General features: G+C 45.4%; 1 protein-coding gene across 1 annotated transcript in view; it reads left to right on the forward strand.

Annotated features, from left to right (window-relative positions):
* The window catches only part of OCA2 (OCA2 melanosomal transmembrane protein), a 229,932-nt gene that overhangs the window by 11,367 nt on the left and 198,974 nt on the right, over positions 1 to 19,591 (forward strand). The window contains exon 3 of the mRNA XM_030201311.1: positions 3,795 to 3,890. Within this exon, the coding sequence (XP_030057171.1) occupies positions 3,795 to 3,890 (96 nt within the window). The remainder of the gene's footprint in view (positions 1 to 3,794; positions 3,891 to 19,591) is intronic.

The following is a 19,591-nucleotide window of genomic DNA, read 5'->3' on the forward strand; positions in this document are numbered from 1 at the left end:
CAAGCATTCTTGGGTGTTCTTTCCTTCCTAAGTAATAATCTCATGAAGGAGCTGATGCAGAAAACTACCGTGAGCTGAAGGGCACAGTTACTGTACATGCACATTACTGGCTGCACAATGCAGAAAGCAGTGACGTAGCCAGACCGCCAATTTTGGGTGGGCCTGAACCCGAAGTGAGTGGGCACAAAATTTTCTCTCTGCCCCGCCCCGTTCCTCTCCCAACTCTCCACCCGTCCCAACTCAAAATATACTTTAGCTTATGAGGATCCCCAAGTTCTGTCAGCTGAAGACTTCCTTCAAAGACAGCCAGAATTCCCTTTTACCAAGCTTGGCAGGCAGCAGCAGCAGCAACTCCTTGAATTACTGATGCTGGCACACCATGCATGCTTAGTTATCGGTGGCTCAAGGATATAGCCGTCATATGCCAAGCTTAGTAGAAAGGAGTTTTGTCTGCCTTCAGAGGAGGTCCTCAGCTGATGGAGCTTGGGGATCCTCACTAGCTACAGCAAGGGTCAGGACTAGTGTTAGACATGCTAGGGCCCAGTGCAGAAAATAAAGAAGCCCCCCCACAATTCCCTCTCTTTACTGCCTCCCCTCCAATCTTCCGACCTACCATTACAATCAAACTGACAGACTCTCACCAAATACAGAACAAGGGATCACAACTTAGAAATAAAATATACAGACAAAAGTTGAACTTGGAACCTTGGCATGTACTGCAACAGAGGGAGAAATAAAAACAAAAATGTAGTTCTATTTCTACTGAACACAATAAAATGACATCAAACTAACGTATTTCAGTTAATAAATTCAAAATAAAATGCCTTTTCTATTTTTGTTGTCTGGTCATTTTATTTTTCCATCATCTTGGTTCCAATTTCTCTTTAGACAAAGATGAGAAGAGTCTGCCAAAGGTGGACGAATGCCAAAATCCCACAAAGAGAATAACAGTACAAAGACAGTAGGAAGTGGGCCGATGACTCAAGAGACCAGGACAATTTTATTATTTCCCACTGTCTTTGTACTCCAATTTCTCTTTTCCACTTTCCTGTCTTTCTGTTAATTCTCCTTCAAGCAGCTGCTATTCATTTGTCTTTTCTCCACTCTCGTTCCATTCCCTCACCAATGGCGTAGCAAGGGCGGGGCGGTGGGGTTGGTCCGCCCCGGGTGTCAGCAGGTGGGGGGTGCTCCGCTCATGCTGCTCCTACCCAAAGGGCCGCTGGTGCTGCAGTCCCCACCTGCCTACCAGCTCTGTTGACAGACGACAGCCCTCTTCTGCCACCACCCTGCCTTTAAAAAAAAATCTGTGAAACGGTGTCGCAGGCAACGCCTCGCATCTGCCCTGCTTGTAAAAAGAAGCAAATCTCCTAGTTATCATCAGGCCTTCCCTCACTGTGTCCCGCCCTCGTGGAAATAGGAAGTTACCTCAGAGGCGGGCGGGACACAGTGAGGGAAGGCCTGATGACGAGGAGATTTGCTTCTTTTACAAGCAGGGCAGATGCGAGGCGCTGCCTATGACGCCGCTTCACAGATTCTTTTTTAAAGGCAGGGTGGTGGAAGGAGAACAGGGTTGTCATCTGTCGACGGAGCTGGTAGGCGGGTCGGGTCGGGGGGCTCAGATGGGAGAAGGGGACCGAGGTGGGGAGGGGGTTCTCAGATGGGAGAAGGGGGCTGGAACTGGGGTCTGAGAAGGGGCCATGAGGGAAAATGGGGGCCATGCCTGGAGCTGGTGGGAAAATGGGGCATACCTGGGGCAGGTGGGTCTGGGGCTGAAAAGGGGGCCCTAATGCAAGGCATGTGGATGAAGGGGGCTGGAACTGGGGGCTGAAAAGGAGGGTAGGTGGGATAAGGGGGCTAGTACTGGAACTGGGGGCTGAAAAGGGGCAGGGGCTGAAACTGTTGGGACTGGGGGCTGAAAAGGAGACAGGGAGAAGTGGCTGGGGCTGAAGCTTGGGACTGGTGAGAGAAAAGGGCTGGGGTTGAAACTGGGGGCTGAAAAGGGGACAGGGAGAAGTGGCTGGGGGCTGAAGCTTGGGACTGGTGGGAGAAAAGGGATGGGGCTGAAACTGGGGACTGGTGGGATAGTGGGGCTGAAACTGGGGGCTGAAAAGGGGGGGCAGGTGGGAGATGAGGGCTGGGACTAGAACTAGGGGCAGGTGGGATAAGGGGGCTGGAACTGGGGGCTGAAAAAAAGGGGCAGAGATGGATGGAAGGGGGAACAAGAGGGAGGGCAGACCCTGGATGGATGGGAGAGGGAGGGTAAATGGTGGATTGAAAGGGCAGACAGTGGATAGAAGGGATAGAAAGGGCAGACAGTGAATGGAAGGGGGAGAGAGAGAGGGCAGACAGGGGCAGATGTGGATGGAAGGGCAGACATTGGATGGAGGGGACAGCAGAGGGTAGACACTGGATGGTAGAGAGAGAACGAAGACAGATGCTGGATGGAAGGAAGACAGTGAAAAGAAGATGAGGAAAGCAGAAGCCAGAGACAACAAACTGTAAATAAAATATATATTTTTATTTTTTTGCTTTAGGATAAAGTAGTATTGTAGCTGTGTTAATAAATGTTTATAATAGAACATGTAAACAAGTTAATCTTTTTATTGGACTAATTTTAATACATTTTGACTAACTTTCGGAGAACAAAACCCCCTTCCTCAGGTCAGGATAGGATACTGTAACAGCACTATACTGTATTGACCTGAGGAAGGATGTTTTGGCCTCTGAAAGCTAAATCTATTAGTCCAATAAAATGGTATTATTTTATTTTCTATATTTGTTTTATTTCTATTTGTTAATTTGTAAAGTGGTGATTGGTATTTGTTAGTTTTTTCAAATTTACATCTGTTGTCTTTATATTTTGTGCAGTACTAGGGGACATTTTCTGTTTCTGTGGTGTTGCATTGTATGCAGAGTCTGGCATCTTGGGGGTTCAGTTTAATTTTTGTGTAAATAGAAGTTTATGATTACTTATTCTATAGTGGATTAGGGTGTATCTGTGTGAAAAAGACATGGCTTTCAGTTGGCATTGACTTTGCAGGATCAACGATGTGTACTATTCTGTCTGGTTTCGTTTTACAATAGGTGAATTGATGTTCTAGTGCTCACTGTAGTGTTTAAGATGCTTTCCTTTTCCTTGTGTGACTCATAGAAATGACTGCTTATGGTATTGTAGAATTGCTGTATAGGTCCTGAGCGTTTTGTATTCTCGGCATGCCTAGTACTGGATTTTGGAGGGGGGTGTTAAAAAATGACCAACCCCGGATGTCAACTACCCTAGCTACGCCACTGTCCCTCAGTACACTTACCTCTGACATATTGATCTTTCAATTTTAGTTCTTTCCTCTCTTTTTTCTTTCCTGCTCTGTCCTCTCAAATTTCACTCTTTGAGAAGGCCGGCGAGGTGCCTGCCAAGCAGCCGCATGTAACATGGCGGCTGCCATACGGCAGCACCCTGACCGAGCTCCCCTTCTCTTCCGGCTTCCCCACTTGCCTGGATGACGTCACGGGGGACCCAGCCCATCATTGGTGGGGAGGCCGGAGGAGCCTTGGTTGGTGTCCCTCTGCACCGCATAAAAGCTGCCGACGAGACGAGGGGAGTCTCTTCATCGGCAGCAAGCGGTGCAGGAGTTTCCCAGCCTTCCCCCCCACCCTTTTCACGCGTCCTAGCCGCCCTGGCGGTAGCCTTGTCACAATGTGTAAAGCTTATATTCATCAAATTTTGCTTAAATTACATTTTTATTAAGTAGAATGAGTTATGTAATTAAATGTAAACCTGTTTCCTTTATTTTTAGGTATCTATTCACTTTGCCTAAATTTCTCAGCAAAAAGTCAAAAGATAGCAGTCTAACAGAGAGAACGCCTTTATTGAAGAGTTCACCTGAGAATGGGTGGGTTGTTATTTTCCTATAAAAAATAATAATAATTGTTCTTATCAGAAAGTCAATGTCAGGCTTGCCTTGAAGATAGCTCAAATATTTTTTTCAGTCATCCTCATTTGTTGCAATAAGAATTAGCCATTTAGAAACATGTATACAATGGACATTTTTATAACATTCTATAGAAAGAGTCATTCTTTGTACCTCATTGCCTTAGGATTCTCTATAGGGTGTATTTCTTAGAAATGCAAAATTAATCTGATAGTATACTTTTATCTAATTTGGGGTTGATACAAGCAGTAGCACTAAATATATCTGTGAATAGTCCAGGCATCATGCTGGCACTATCCTTGTAGTTTAGGCCTGCTATTTAGCAGGCCCAAAGTAAGGGCCTGTGTGGTAGTATGGGAGATGGCCAACTTGGGAGCCTCAAACACATCTACACAGGGATTTGCAGGTAAAACAAAACACTATATTACTGTGTTCAAATAGATAAAGAAGCCTGTTGCGTCACAGGCTGAATATTATACAAATGAAGTGTCTTTCCAACACACAGCAACTAGTCTTATTTTTATTTTTTGAAATTCTCTTTATTAGCAAACAAAATGCAATACAACATAGTAAACAGTAGAAACCAATCTTATTAGGGCTGCCTTCTGGCCAGGTCCCAACACAATCTATACATCTCTAAATATATATAGCGCTCATATAAATGATGTTCAATTACCCATAATTTTATCTTACTAGATCTCATATCAGCAGAAGTATCGATAACAAGATCTCAAATCTCTTCATTTCTCACAGAAAGCAAGCCAAAATAACATAGGGCTCCTTTCATAGCATGCTAATTGGTAGCACTGCTTTGAGAGCCCATAGTCTGTAAAATCTTTTTAAATGCTTCTGTTTTTCTCTTAAAGCAGCTATGTAAAAAATTGAAGATCTATATTCTTCCAAGTAAATTGAATGAAAGGATGGGACATCTAATAAATTCGGTGATCCAGATCGTAATGACCTTATGGGTTGATATAAATGCAAGCCAGAAGCAATTACAGCAGGTACATGATTAGTTAACACTTTAAAAATGAACAACAAAATTTAGTATTGGAGACAAAATTAAATCAGTAACCAGTGAAGGTGCATAAGTGTTGGCAAAATATGATTGAACCTTGGTAACCCATACAGCACACCTGATGTGGTATCTTGTGCAATTTATAAACATTTCAGTACCTTTTTGGGTACTGTAAAAGTTTGCTAATCATTACAGTAATCAACGTGCAGAACAATAACTCTCTGCACAACCAATCTAAAATTTCCTGGATTAAGATAATCAGTGAAACTTTGTATTGTTCTAAGCTTTGAAAACAATGATGCAGAGGTTATCTACTCCTCCACCTACCCAACTGCAGAATCATATACATGGCAAGATTTAGTTATCTGGAGGGGCATAATCGAACGGCGCCAGCCAAATCGATGGCCGGCCATCTTCGGGGCGCTGCCAAGCATATTTTTGAAATATGCTTGGCGCTGGCCAAATCGCTCGCTGGGTTTAGAGAAGGATCGCCGGGTTTATATGAGATGGCCGGCTTCGTTTTTCAGCCATAATGGAAACCGGGCCTGGCCAGCTCAAACCCGGCAAAATGCAAGGCATTTGGGCGTGGGAGGAGCCAGCATTTGTAGTGCACTGGCCCCCCTCACATGCCAGGACACCAACCGGGCACCCTAGGGGGCACTTAAAATAATTTAAAAAAAGAATAGCTTCCAGGTGCATAGCACCCTTACCTTGTGTGCTGTGCCCCCCAAATCCCCCCCCCCAAAACCCATTCGCCACAACTCTACACCATTACCATAGCCCTAAGGGGTGAAGGGGGGCACCTACATGTGGGTACAGTGGGTTTTGGGGGTTTTTGGAGGGCTCTACATTAACCACCACAAGTGGAACAGGTAGAAGGGGGGATGGGCCTGGGTCCACCTGCCTGAAGTGCACTGCACCCACTAAAAACTGCTCCAGGGACCTGCATACTGCTGTCAAGGAGCTGGGTATGACATTTCAGGCTGGCATACAGATTGGCAAAAAAAAAGTTTTAGGTTTTTTTGGGGTGGGAGGGTGTTGGTGACCACTGGGGGAGTAAGGGGAGGTGATCCCCGCTTCCCTCCGGTGGTCATCTGGTCAGTTGGGACACTTTTTCAAAACTTGGTCCTAAAAATAAATGGACCAAGTCCAGCCAGCGAAATGCTCGTTCGAGCTGGCCTCTTTTTTTCCATTATAAGGCAAAGCCGGCCATCTCGTACCCACGCTCCCATCCTGCCCCTCGTCCCGCCTTCACTACCCTACCAACACGCCCCCTTGAAGGTTGACAGGTGCCGCGACGAAACAGTAGTTGAAGCCGCGGCTTTCGATAATACTGATTTGGCCGGGATCAGGAGATCGCCGGTGATCTCCCAATTTGTGTCGGAAGATCGCCAGCGATCCCTTTCGAAAATGAGCCTGCTGGGCTCCAAGTGGTGGAACGGAATACCAAAAGCCACAAGAGGCATCACCAATTATCTGCAATTCAGAAAAGAACTGAAAACATACCTCTTCAAAAATTCTACAGCTAACTACAACCTAGAAAAGAAATGAAAACCTACCTCAGAAATTCCAAATCTAATGATATAAACTATTGATGTCCTTTCTATAAGCTATCAATGTCCTTTCTACCTCCTAACTATGAACCATAATTGTAATTTCATATAACTGTAAATTGTAAGCCACTTTGAACCAAAACCTGTTTTTGGATAACAGTGGGATACAAGAATTTATTTATTTATTTATTTATTTGTAGCATTTGTATCCCACATTTTCCCACCTATTTGCAGGCTCAATGTGGCTTACATTATGCCGTGATGGCGATCGCCATTTCCGGGTACAGAATTTCAAATGGTAATACATTTAGTTGTATACATACATGGTAAAGAGGAATACATTGTGGTATTGTATACAAATGATTTTGCATCAAGGTGCATACATACATGGTACAGAGGAATGCAATATGGCATTGCATCGAGGTTTCTAAGTGATAAAATGAGTTGTAGCATAAGTTAGGCCATCGACTACAAAGATGTTATCTTCAATTTAGGAATTAGATTGGTAGTGCGTATTGTGTAGCTTTCTTTAATAGCAGTGAGGTTTAACAGTCCAGTGACAAGAGTTTGGTTTTGTCTAGTTCGTGTAAAGTCTATTTATTTTGTATATAAGATGGAACATTATGGTAGGCCGCCTTGAACAGGTTCGTTTTCAGTAGTTTACAGAAGATTGTTAGGTCTTGTATTGATTTTATGGCCTTCGGTAATGCGTTCCATAGTTGCGTGCATACGTAGGAGAAGCTGGCTGCGTATGTGGATTTATATTTCAGTCCTTTGCAACTGGGGTAGTGGAGATTGAGGAATGTTCGTGATGATCTTTTTGCATTCCTAGTAGGCAAGTCTACGAGGTCTGACATATAGGTCGGAGCTTCCCCGTGAACGATTTTGTGGACCAGGGTGCAAACTTTGAACGCAATTCGTTCTTTTAAAGGTAGCCAGTGTAGTTTTTCTCTTAGGGGTTTGGCGCTTTTGTATTTCGCTTTCCCAAATATGAGTCTGGCTGCTGTGTTTTGAGCTGTCTGAAGCTTCTTAATGACTTGTTCTTTGCATCCGGCATAGATGGCATTACAATAATCTAGATGACTTAGCACCATCGATTGTACCAGGCTAAGGAATATTTCCCTTGGGAAGAAAGGTTTGATCCTTTTAAGTTTCCACATTGAGTACAACATTTTCTTTGCAGTATTTTTCACATGTACTTCGAGTGTTAGATTTCGGTCGATTATGACTCCCAGAATTTTCAGGCTATCTGAGATCGGGAGGGTGAAATCTGGGGTGTTTAAAGTGTTTGGTTTGTTTGTGTTATATTGTGAGAACAGAATAAGACATTGTGTTTTTTCTGCATTTAGCTTTAGTTGGAATGCATCTGCCCATGAATTCATTATTTGGAGGCTGTGTTTAATTTCATTTGTGATTTCTGTTAGATCGTGTTTGAACGGGATATATATTGTGACATCGTCTGCGTAGATGTACGGGTTGAGTCCTTGGTTGGACAGCGATTTGGCTAATAGTGTCATCATTAAGTTAAAAAGAGTTGGTGAGAAAGGTGCTCCTTGTGGTACTCCACATTCAGGTTTCCATGGTGTTGATGTTTTTGATTTTGATATCACTTGATAGGTTCTTGCTGTTAGGAAACCTTCGAACCATCTAAGTACGTTTCCTCCAATCCCAAAGTAAATACTGACTGTTGTACGTACTTGGTCCCTCCTAGTTAAAGCAGGGTCAAGGATAACACCTAAAGATTTTACTTTCTTAACCAAATCAATTTGAACATCTTCAACAATAAAGGATTTGGGAATGTCATTAGAAGGATGACTCGGGGGGGTCACGTGATGGCAGGAGCCTAGACGGACGTCTCGAGGCTGCTCTCCTCCTCATCGCTCATAAATCAGCTGATTTAATGTGCTGGAACCCCGGATCTGGTCCCTCAAAACATTGTCCAGTACGAGGTAGCGTGGGCTGCATCAATTGAGCAATAAAGGAGAAAGATCAGAAGCGGCTTTCAGGGTATGCCGGCAAAGACCCCGCGTACTCAGAAAGGGTGCAGAACCCCCCACGTGGCTAAGATGGCGTCTGGAAAGGAGAAAGGAGAGGCGACCCAGAGCCAGGATCTGCCGGTGGTAGCCATACAAGACGCAGCGATACAAGAGATAATGAAGCACATGGCAGCAGTTCTGGATGACAAGCTGTCGGCGCTGTATGTCTTTATGGACGAGATGAAAGAAAGCATGGTGGCACAAAGCACCCGCATACAACTGGCAGAGGAACGAATATCACAGCAAGAAGATCTGGTGAATACTGTGAGTTCTCAAATGTCTGCTCTGGAGAAGAGGTGTAAACTGCTGGAAGAGCGGGTAGAAGATCATGAGAACCGGAGCAGGCGGAATAATATCAGGCTGGTGGGAATACTGGAATCAGTCAAAGATAAAGAGCTCTGGGACTTGGTAGAAGTCTGGCTGCCGAAAGAGCTTGGGATTGAGTCAGAAGGGCAACGTCTCAAAGCAGAGCGGGTGCATCGGATCGGAGTGCTTAAAGAACATAGCAGTAAGTCACGCCCGGTAATTGCTCGTATTCTCAACTATGCTGAGAAAGCCCAGCTGATGGAAAAGTATCGTCAGAAGAGAACCCTGACTTATCAGGGGACAGGCGTGCTGATGTTTCAAGATTTCTCGCCGCGGGTGTCGGAGCTAAGAAAACGAGTGTCCCCATACTGCTCTCGGCTCTACAACAAAGGGATCCGGTTCTCGCTGCAGTACCCAGCAAAGATGAGAGTGCTGCATGAAGGTCATGTTCTATTCATGGAGCAGCCAGAAGAATTGCGCTCATTTCTGGAGCGGTTGCAGTGATAGAGTGCAATGTTAGAGTGGTTGAAGGGTGCCGGCTTGGAAACACCTTTGATGACACGTGGAGCGCTGCCGGAGACATTATGCCAGGCAGGCTAGGATTTATTTCTTGTTATTTTGAGAGACTGTCGAAGTGCAGGGGATTGCAAGCAGCAGAACCATTAAAGATTGATTACTGTAAACAACAAGGAGTGGAGCCCTGGCGTGACAGGCATTCCTAAACGGGAGACATTGTTGATTTGGAAGGAGAGGCTGTTTGTGTTTTTTTTCTTTTCCCAGCTTTATCTGGATGCCAGATGGAAGACAGAAGACTCAGTGGGGAAGTTGTGAGTTGCCTGGGGATGATTTGTAATTTAAAGAGGCTTGTTGCAGTGAAGCCTGTGTTCTTTTTTATAGGCTGCATGAGGGAGAGAAAAAAAAAAAGGAACACAATCGACTATAGTTTGAACAAGTTTGGTGGGGTACTGTTATTTGTATAATTTGCCTCTGATGGGATCGTTTTACTTTTCTGCTGTTGTATTGGGGGAGTTGAAGGGAAAATGTTGAAAAGAGTGGTGGGTGTTTAAGAAATGGAAATGCAGCGCTCAGGCAAGCTGAGGGTCCTTTTCGGGGGGGGGGGGGGGGGGAGGAGGGGAGGGGAGTAGTTTTCTTAGGGGAGGGTTGTAACACTGGTTGTTCTAAAGGGGAGGGTGGGAAGGGACGAGGATGTGGACACAGGTAGGGGGGAAGGGGGATGGGAGGGGAGAAGTGGGAGGAGGGAGCTATTTGACTGGATGGAGTGAATGGTACACAGAGTGTGGATGTAGCAAATGAAGGGAGGGACAGGGATGGGATAGAGAGGGAGGGGAGGGGCTGGGGTGGGGGGAAGGCTCCTGGAGAAATAAGGAATACCTTACATGGAGAAGATTGGTACCGAGGCAACACCTGGAAAGGGAGGGGGGTGGTGAGCTGGGACATCACCCCTTGTTCTTGGACATAAGGCTGCATATCGCCTTTCGATCTGACAGATGGGTAGTTTGAGAATAGGATCATTAAATGTTGATGGTATTCACTCACCGGTTAAGCGGACTAAAATTTTGGCATACTGTAATAAAATGAAAGTTGATGTGATGTTTTTACAGGAGACTCATCTCTCACAACAAGAACATCGGAAGTTACAAAAAGGGTGGGTTGGGGAGGTAGTGTCATCTTCCTTTAATAACAGACAAAGGGGGGTGGTTATATTATTCCATAGAAGGCACCATGTTAGCATGCATAAATTAGTACAAGACCCGGAGGGTCGGTTTGTCATATGGTGGGGAGAGGTTGCAGGGCAGAGGGTGGCCTTATGCTCCATATATGCGCCAAATGTATATTCCCACTCTTTCTTTTCTGGTCTTTTAGCTCATTTGATATCAGTTAGTGGGTACAAATTGGTGCTGGGGGGAGATTTTAATATTACTGCAGACCCCTTGATAGATTGCAAGCCAGCAAAGCCGCGGCCTCCAGCATGGAAAGATAAAGGGATTAACTTTCTAGTACAAGAGCTAGGGCTCCTGGATATCTGGCGGATCTTACATCCAGAATCATATGACTACACTTTTTTTTCTCAGGTACATGGGGGTATATGCACGGCTCGATTATTTACTAGTTGATGCAGCCCTTATGTCGAAAGTGCAGGCAGCAGATAGAGTGGACGGGGCAGTGTCGGATCATTGTTTGATTTGGGCAGACATCCAGTGGCACCAAGGCAGTGCATCAAGGATGTGGCGTATGAATCCAACGTTGTATTTGGAGCCTGAGTTTCGTAGTTTTTTGTTGAAGATGTGGGACAATTACCTAATGGAAAATGACCCGGAATCAGTAGACCCTATAACTTATTGGGAAGCGGGGAAGGCTGTGATGCGGGGGCATATTATCGCCTATGGGGCAAAATTAAACAGGGAGCGTAATAGTAGATTAATTGCCTTATCAAGCCATCTGCAACAGTTGAGGGGAGGCATGTACGGCAGAGGGAAGACGAGATAAAAAAGGAATATTTGGACACTCGCCGGCAAATTAATGATATTTTGAATGCGCGGGCGGCTCAGGATATCAGCTTGTATAAATGTAATTTGTATAGATGGGGGAATAAGGCGGGGAGATTGATGTCGACCCTGGTAAAAGGCAGAGGGGCCAAAAAAATCATAACGAAGGTGAGATCTCCTGGAGGGCAGGTAGTGGCCACATCTGAGGGCATCCAGGAAGAGTTTGTCAAATTCTATCAGGCACTATATAATGCAGGAGAGACAGATCGGACCCAGCGGGAATTATTTTTTCAGAATCTTCCTTTACCGCAGTTATTGCAGGAGCAGAGAGATCAGTTAAATGCGCCGGTGAAGGGAGAGGAAGTACTTCAGGCAGTGAAACGCCTTAAGTTGGCTAAGGCCCCCAGTCCGGACGGCCTAGGGCCTGAATTTTATAAGATATTAGGTGCCAACGTGGGACCCCCTTTTCAAGAATTATGTCATCATCTCTGCACAACCGGGGAGGCGGGCGGTAGACTTAAACATGCACACATAGTGGTACTCCCTAAGCCTGGGCGAGATGAGGAATTGCTGGGTTCCTACAGGCCCATATCGCTCCTTAATCAAGACATAAAGCTTTTTGCCAATATTATGGCAAATAGGTTGGGGAGGGTCTTACCTGGCCTGATTCACTCGGATCAGGCGGGCTTCATGCCAGGCCGATATGCATCTTCCAATATTATGAGAGCCTTGACAGTGTTGCAGAAAGGGGGGGGGGGGGGGGCAAACCCGGAGATGCGATCATTACAAGTTTGGACGCGGAAAAAGCATTTGATAAGATCTTGTGGGACTATCTATTTTGGGTGTTACCGCAATTTGGTATCATGGGAGCTTTCTTAGGAGGAATCCGCGCTTTATATAGCCATCCCACAGCTCAGATATTAATAAATGGAGCATTGTCATCTGTCTTTTCCTTAAAGCGGGGCACGCGGCAAGGGTGCCCGCTCTCCCCGATGCTATTTGTGCTGTCTTTAGAACCCTTTGCTATCAAAATTCGACAGACGGACAAAGTTCAGGGAATTAAAATGGGATCCCAAGAATTTAAAATTAATCTGTTTGCGGATGACATGCTTATATATCTAGATAGAGCATCCGTGACTGTTCCTATTCTTATAGACTTAATTGTCCAATTTGGGTCTTTCTCTGGTCTATGTATTAATTTTGATAAGTCCGAGGCTTTGCCGGTGTCCTCCTCTTGTGCGTGTAGGCAGCTCCATACGTTTCCCTTAGCTTGGTCGACCAGAACTTTAAAATATTTAGGAGTGTATTTGCACGCGGATATGAGAGTGGTATATCGTCGCAATATACAGGACAAGCTAGATGGCATTAAAAAAACTGTGCCACAGATGGGGAGATTTGCCCCTTTCTTTATTGGGGCGTGTAGCGTTAGTAAAAATGGTTATGTTGCCCAAGATTCTATACCCCTTACAGATGATGCCATTTTGGATAACACGGAAAGATGAACTATACTATAAGGGGTTTATTGGTACTTTTCTTTGGGCGGGAAAGCGGGCCAGGATAAGTTTTGCTAAATTGACGCTTGCTAGGAATAAGGGAGGATTAAATCTTCCGGACCTGCGGTTATACAATGTGGCAGCGCTACTTAGGTGGATTTTTGAGCTCCATTCTGGGTCTGCTAAATATGCCGCAAAAGGTATCTGGCAAGGTGAGGTGCTGCCGTATTCGGTGTTTAATAGTTTACAAGTACAGGGAAGCTCGAAAGGAGACCTCCAGTGTTTGCTTCAGCCTCTGAGAAAGGCCTGGAATTGGTGGCGGGGTGGACTGGGAAAGGCCACAGGACCATCTCCGTTTCTGACAGTAGTAGATAACCCCTCATTTCCAGCGGGTCAGGGGGCGTCGCGGTTCAAAGTGTGGGCCAAGAATGGGTGTCGTTATGTGGGACATTTTACGGTTGAGGGACAGGGGATATTCCCCACATTTGAGCAGGCTCGGAATTCTTGGAGCTTGGGGCAGGAAGATTATTTCCCTTTTCTTCAATTGAAGCACTATTGTGCGACCTTGTCTTCTAGGAAAGAGGGGGGGGGGGGGCTAGTTTTTCGCGGCTGGATAAGATGTTTTGTCAGATGCCGAATGCTGCAAACAAATTGGTGGTATAGTATTCTATAGGAAGGGAGCATAAGTACATAAGTACATAAGTACATAAGTAGTGCCATACTGGGAAAGACCAAAGGTCCATCTAGCCCAGCATCCTGTCACCGACAGTGGCCAATCCAGGTCAAGGGCACCTGGCACGCTCCCCAAACGTAAAAACATTCCAGACAAGTTATACCTAAAAATGCGGAATTTTTCCAAGTCCATTTAATAGCGGTCTATGGACTTGTCCTTTAGGAATCTATCTAACCCCTTTTTAAACTCCGTCAAGCTAACCATAAGCAAAAGGAGGACTTCTTCATTGCTGGCCTGGCAAAATGGTGGGGTGAACAAGTGGGGGAGGAAATCACGGGTAACTTGCTGGCAACCTACTTTGCAGCGTCATTTAAAATGACAACTAGTGCAAATTTGCAGGAGATGCAGTTTCGGTTGCTACATGGTGCTTTTATAACAAGAGAGAAAGGAAAGCGGATGGGGCTTTGGGAAGATGACACTTGCATAAGATGTAAACACAGTAAAGGCACCTTAGTACATACCTTTTTGGAGTGTACTGAGTTGTATGTATTCTGGAAAGGGGTGCTGCAAGTGTTGGAGCATTTGTTGGCACAGGCTGTAGAGTGGTCCTACCGGATTTTGCTGTTGGGGGATGAGTCTCAGTTGCATGAACAGGGGTTGCAGCCATCTCAGGTCCGGTTTGTATGTGTAGCGCTGATGCTGGCATGAAAAACGGTATTAGCACACTGGAATTTGGAAGACCCACCGGCTATCAACCAGTGGTGGACTAGAATGCTGCAGATGGCTAGATGGGAAACGGAACGCAGTAAGTCCACTGGAGGGAGAGATCAGGCATATGGTTCTTTATGGAAGCTGTTTGAGGTACTGTACTCTGCAAAGAAGGCATCTCCAGGAGCTGGGAGGGGGGTGGGGGTTAGACGGGTATAAAGTAAAAAGTTAGAGGGAAGGGCAGAGGAGATATATATATGTTTAAAATGGCCTCATTTTGAAAGTTGTATTATGTTAAGGTTATACAATAAGGTTTGTTAACTGACACATGTAGTCAATGTATTCATTATATTCATAGGTTATTATCGGCTGCTAGATATTGGAAATAGTTGGCTTCATTGAGCCGGAATGTGATGTTCAAATGTTACATGTCTTTTCTTCTAATAATAAAGATATTTAAAAAAAAAAAAAGAAGGATGACTCAATGACATGACTTGAGTCTGACATATTTAACCTGACTGGCTTTCATCCAACAATTACTTGCTCTTAAATATAACAAAACAAATTAATACTCTCAGCAACAGTCTTCTCCATCCTGAAGAAAAACTGGATATTGCCAGTATACAGTGGGGGAAATAAGTATTTGATCCCTTGCTGATTTTGTAAGTTTGCCCACTGACAAAGACATGAGCAGCCCATAATTGAAGGGTAGGTTATTGGTAACAGTGAGAGATAGCACATCACAAATTAAATCCGGAAAATCACATTGTGGAAAGTATATGAATTTATTTGCATTCTGCAGAGGGAAATAAGTATTTGATCCCCCACCAACCAGTAAGAGATCTGGCCCCTACAGACCAGGTAGATGCTCCAAATCAACTCGTTACCTGCATGACAGACAGCTGTCGGCAATGGTCACCTGTATGAAAGACACCTGTCCACAGACTCAGTGAATCAGTCAGACTCTAACCTCTACAAAATGGCCAAGAGCAAGGAGCTGTCTAAGGATGTCAGGGACAAGATCATACACCTGCACAAGGCTGGAATGGGCTACAAAACCATCAGTAAGACGCTGGGCGAGAAGGAGACAACTGTTGGTGCCATAGTAAGAAAATGGAAGAAGTACAAAATGACTGTCAATCGACAAAGATCTGGGGCTCCACGCAAAATCTCACCTCGTGGGGTATCCTTGATCATGAGGAAGGTTAGAAATCAGCCTACAACTACAAGGGGGGAACTTGTCAATGATCTCAAGGCAGCTGGGACCACTGTCACCACGAAAACCATTGGTAACACATTACGACATAACGGATTGCAATCCTGCAGTGCCCGCAAGGTCCCCCTGCTCCGGAAGGCACATGTGACGGCCCGTCTGAAGTTTGCCAGTGAACACCTGGATGATGCCGAGAGTGATTGGGAGAAGGTGCTGTGGTCAGATGAGACAAAAATTGAGCTCTTTGGCATGAACTCAACTCGCCGTGTTTGGAGGAAGAGAAATGCTGCCTATGACCCAAAGAACACCGTCCCCACTGTCAAGCATGGAGGTGGAAATGTTATGTTTTGGGGGTGTTTCTCTGCTAAGGGCACAGGACTACTTCACCGCATCAATGGGAGAATGGATGGGGCCATGTACCGTACAATTCTGAGTGACAACCTCCTTCCCTCCGCCAGGGCCTTAAAAATGGGTCGTGGCTGGGTCTTCCAGCACGACAATGACCCAAAACATACAGCCAAGGCAACAAAGGAGTGGCTCAGGAAGAAGCACATTAGGGTCATGGAGTGGCCTAGCCAGTCACCAGACCTTAATCCCATTGAAAACTTATGGAGGGAGCTGAAGCTGCGAGTTGCCAAGCGACAGCCCAGAACTCTTAATGATTTAGAGATGATCTGCAAAGAGGAGTGGACCAAAATTCCTCCTGACATGTGTGCAAACCTCATCATCAACTACAGAAGACATCTGACCGCTGTGCTTGCCAACAAGGGTTTTGCCACCAAGTATTAGGTCTTGTTTGCCAGAGGGATCAAATACTTATTTCCCTCTGCAGAATGCAAATAAATTCATATACTTTCCACAATGTGATTTTCCGGATTTAATTTGTGATGTGCTATCTCTCACTGTTACCAATAACCTACCCTTCAATTATGGGCTGCTCATGTCTTTGTCAGTGGGCAAACTTACAAAATCAGCAAGGGATCAAATACTTATTTCCCCCACTGTATATCCTATATTGCAAGCCTAATCCCCCCAATAAAACATATAGAGGTCTTAGAAAAACATTAAACAAGGTGGAAGATAAAGCAGAGCCCTGTAGTACACTAGATGAAATTTCAACAAAGTTTGAACTCAACATTACCATTGAAGAACTGTTCCACTAATAGTGATTGCTCCAAAAGAGTCACTAAAATATCATGATTTAAGAGTTGTATAGGCTGCCAAAATGTCTAAACTAACTAGAAAAAAAGGATTACCCTTATCAAATCCCCCTCTGACAACATCCAACATCGAATCAACAGTTTCTTAGTACCATGAAATGACTTAAAGACAAATTGATAAAGTATCAAGAAAAGCAGTAAATTGTTGAAGCACAACTTTTTCAATAATTTTTGCCCAAAATGGTAAAGATGACATAGGGCCCTGTTTACTAAGTTGTGCTATAGGGGCCCCTTTACAAGTGGCGGTAAGCCCAATGTGGGCTTACCTCTTGCTAAAAAGGAAGTTCTTCCGGGCTACTGCAGCAGCCTGGTGGTAGTTCCCACCCCCAGCGCGCCGTCATATCCAGCGCTACAAAAATATATTTTTTGTAGTGCTGGTGTGTACCCAGTGGTTACCTCCGGGTTAGTGCATGACCCCTTACCTCCACCTCAATGGGTGGTGGTAAGGGCCCCCCCAAAAAATGGCTGCATAGCAAGTGCTTCACTTGCCGCACAGCCATGTTTTCAAAAAAAGAAAGACCTCCCTTTTACAGCTGCAGTAAAAGGGGGTCTCGGCACGTGTCAAAAACACATGCTGACGTCAGCACAGACCCCCTTTTGCGCAGCTTGGTAAAAGGAGCCCTAGGTACACTAACTTTTTAGCACATGCTAATGCTAGAGACACCCATAGGAGTATATGGGTGTTTCTAGCATTAGTGCGTGCTAATTTTTACAATGCACTAAAACGTTAGCACACCTACAGTATGGCTTAGTAAATAGGGCCCATAGGCTTGTAATTACCTATCTTCAAAGGCTCTAAAGATGGATTTTTAATCGGAGGTCACACAGCAGTTTTCTTCAAAGGTTTGGGTATATTCCTTCAACAAATAATTTATTAACAATTTCCAAAATAGGGAGTAATGAAACTCTTTTAATGCCTTGATTATAGAAATGTGGGGACTAATCACAATTACCTGGTCCCAGATAGAGAGTGGGCAATGAGGGAAGTTAAAAAGATGACAGACAGTAGAAATTTAGCACTCTGGAATGGATGGGTCACAACCTCTCTCTTACAGATCTGAATACTTAGTCTAAGATAACACTGAAAGAATAGGACACAAGGCTCAGATATTATAAGAAAAATAGAAAAGCTGGTTTGTTAGAAATATTGGTAGCAGTAAGCTTATTATCATGTAGCAGTAAAACAGTGTCAGTCAGAGACAATGCACTTATGCAGAACTACCCAAAATGATGGTAAAGTACCAAGTTTTAAGTACCTGTCAAGGTGGAATAAAGATAAAACACACTTGCACCTAGTCCTGAATTATTAGAACTCCTAACACCCTAGGTACTATAAAACAAAAGAGAGAAGTCAACCAGACTAATGAAAAAGGCTCCCCCACACTCACGAACTTTAGAACTGAAGCCAGTCTGTTTCTTGATGAAGGAAGCAGGCAACAAAGCAGGGATGGCAGACACACTCTTCCTCCGGATGGTCAGTCGGCAGCAGGTGATCCCAGTCGGTCTGCAGGTAAGTTCTCCCCAGCTGGGCAAGAGCATGCAAGCAGCTGATGTCACAGATTAATGAGCCTTCAACATGTGGCTGGCTAGGGCCAGCTGATAGCAGCTCTCGCGTGAACAGCCAACTAGCTATTATGCTTATGGACAAGGTTCTTATACCCATTCCTCTGATTTGGTGCCATGCTGACTAGAATAACATAGTCTGATGTTTTCCAGTGCTGTGTCTTTGGGGGACCAAACAACTGATTTCTTCTGACCATGAAGTCCTTCAGCTCTGAAAACAGGATTGTTATTAAAAGTTACTTTGTCTTGCTCAGGCCTTGATGTGTCAGCAGTGGCGTTCCTAGGGTGGCTGACACCCGGGGCGGATTGCCGATGTGCCCCCCCCCCCGGCAAAATGACGGACACCCCCCCGGGTGCATCTTTGCCTGCTGGGGGGGTGCCACGCGTCTGTCGGCAACACTCGTTCCCTGCTCCCTCTGCCCCGGAACGGGTTACTTCCTGTTCTGGGGCAGAGGGAGCAGGGAACGAGCGTTGCCGACAGACGCGCAGCCCCCCCCCCCCAGCGGCGAAACGACAGACACGACCTCCCCCACAGCGAAAAGACATCCCCCCCGGGTGCATCTTTACCTGCTGGGGGGGGGGGTGCCATGCGCCTGTCGGCTTCGCTCGTTCCCTGTTCCCTCTGCCCCGGAACAGGAAGTAACCCGTTCCGGGGCAGAGGAAGCAGGGAACAAGCGTTGCCGACAGACGCGCGGCACCCCTCCAGCGGCGTGCACCCGGGGCGGACCGCCCCCACCGCCCCCCCTTGGTACGCCACTGTGTGTCAGCAATGTGCCTGAGGTCTGCAAACAAATCTCTGCAGAGAAACTGGCCTAAGTTCCTGTTACAAGAAAGTCAGGTTCATAATGGTACATAGTGCCATATACAGGGCCTGTTTTGTCCCTATAGAAATATGGCATAGATCAAAGAAGGAAGTAGAATTTCCAATCTTAGAAACCTTAGAAGCCCTTTTACTAAGGGGCAGTGGAACGCTTTTTTGTTTGGGGGTGCCCAAGCTCCACACTCAACTCATCCATACTATCCTATGTCATATGACATATCTCTCCATCCCTCTGTCCCTCTCAAACTTTCCCATATGGTATCAAGCATTTCTCTCCTTCCCTATTCCTTTCCCCCATTTTATCCAGCACCTGTCTTCTTCCCTCCCTCTCAACCCCTCATGGTCTGCAGCATCTTTCTCCCTCCCCCATAGTCTCTAGCATGTCTCTCCTTCTCTTCCCCATCGTGCTCTTAGATCATCTCAAAAACAGCTATTTGAAATTCCATCTTTTATGTAGGTTCATTTAGAAGAGCATAGATCTTCTATGTTTTATAACAAAGGTCCTAAATTAAGGAACAGCTTGCCTATTGAAATTTGGTCCTTGCAGAGTAT

Source organism: Microcaecilia unicolor, chromosome 4 (assembly GCF_901765095.1).
Source record: "Microcaecilia unicolor chromosome 4, aMicUni1.1, whole genome shotgun sequence".
NCBI lineage: Eukaryota > Metazoa > Chordata > Amphibia > Gymnophiona > Siphonopidae > Microcaecilia > Microcaecilia unicolor.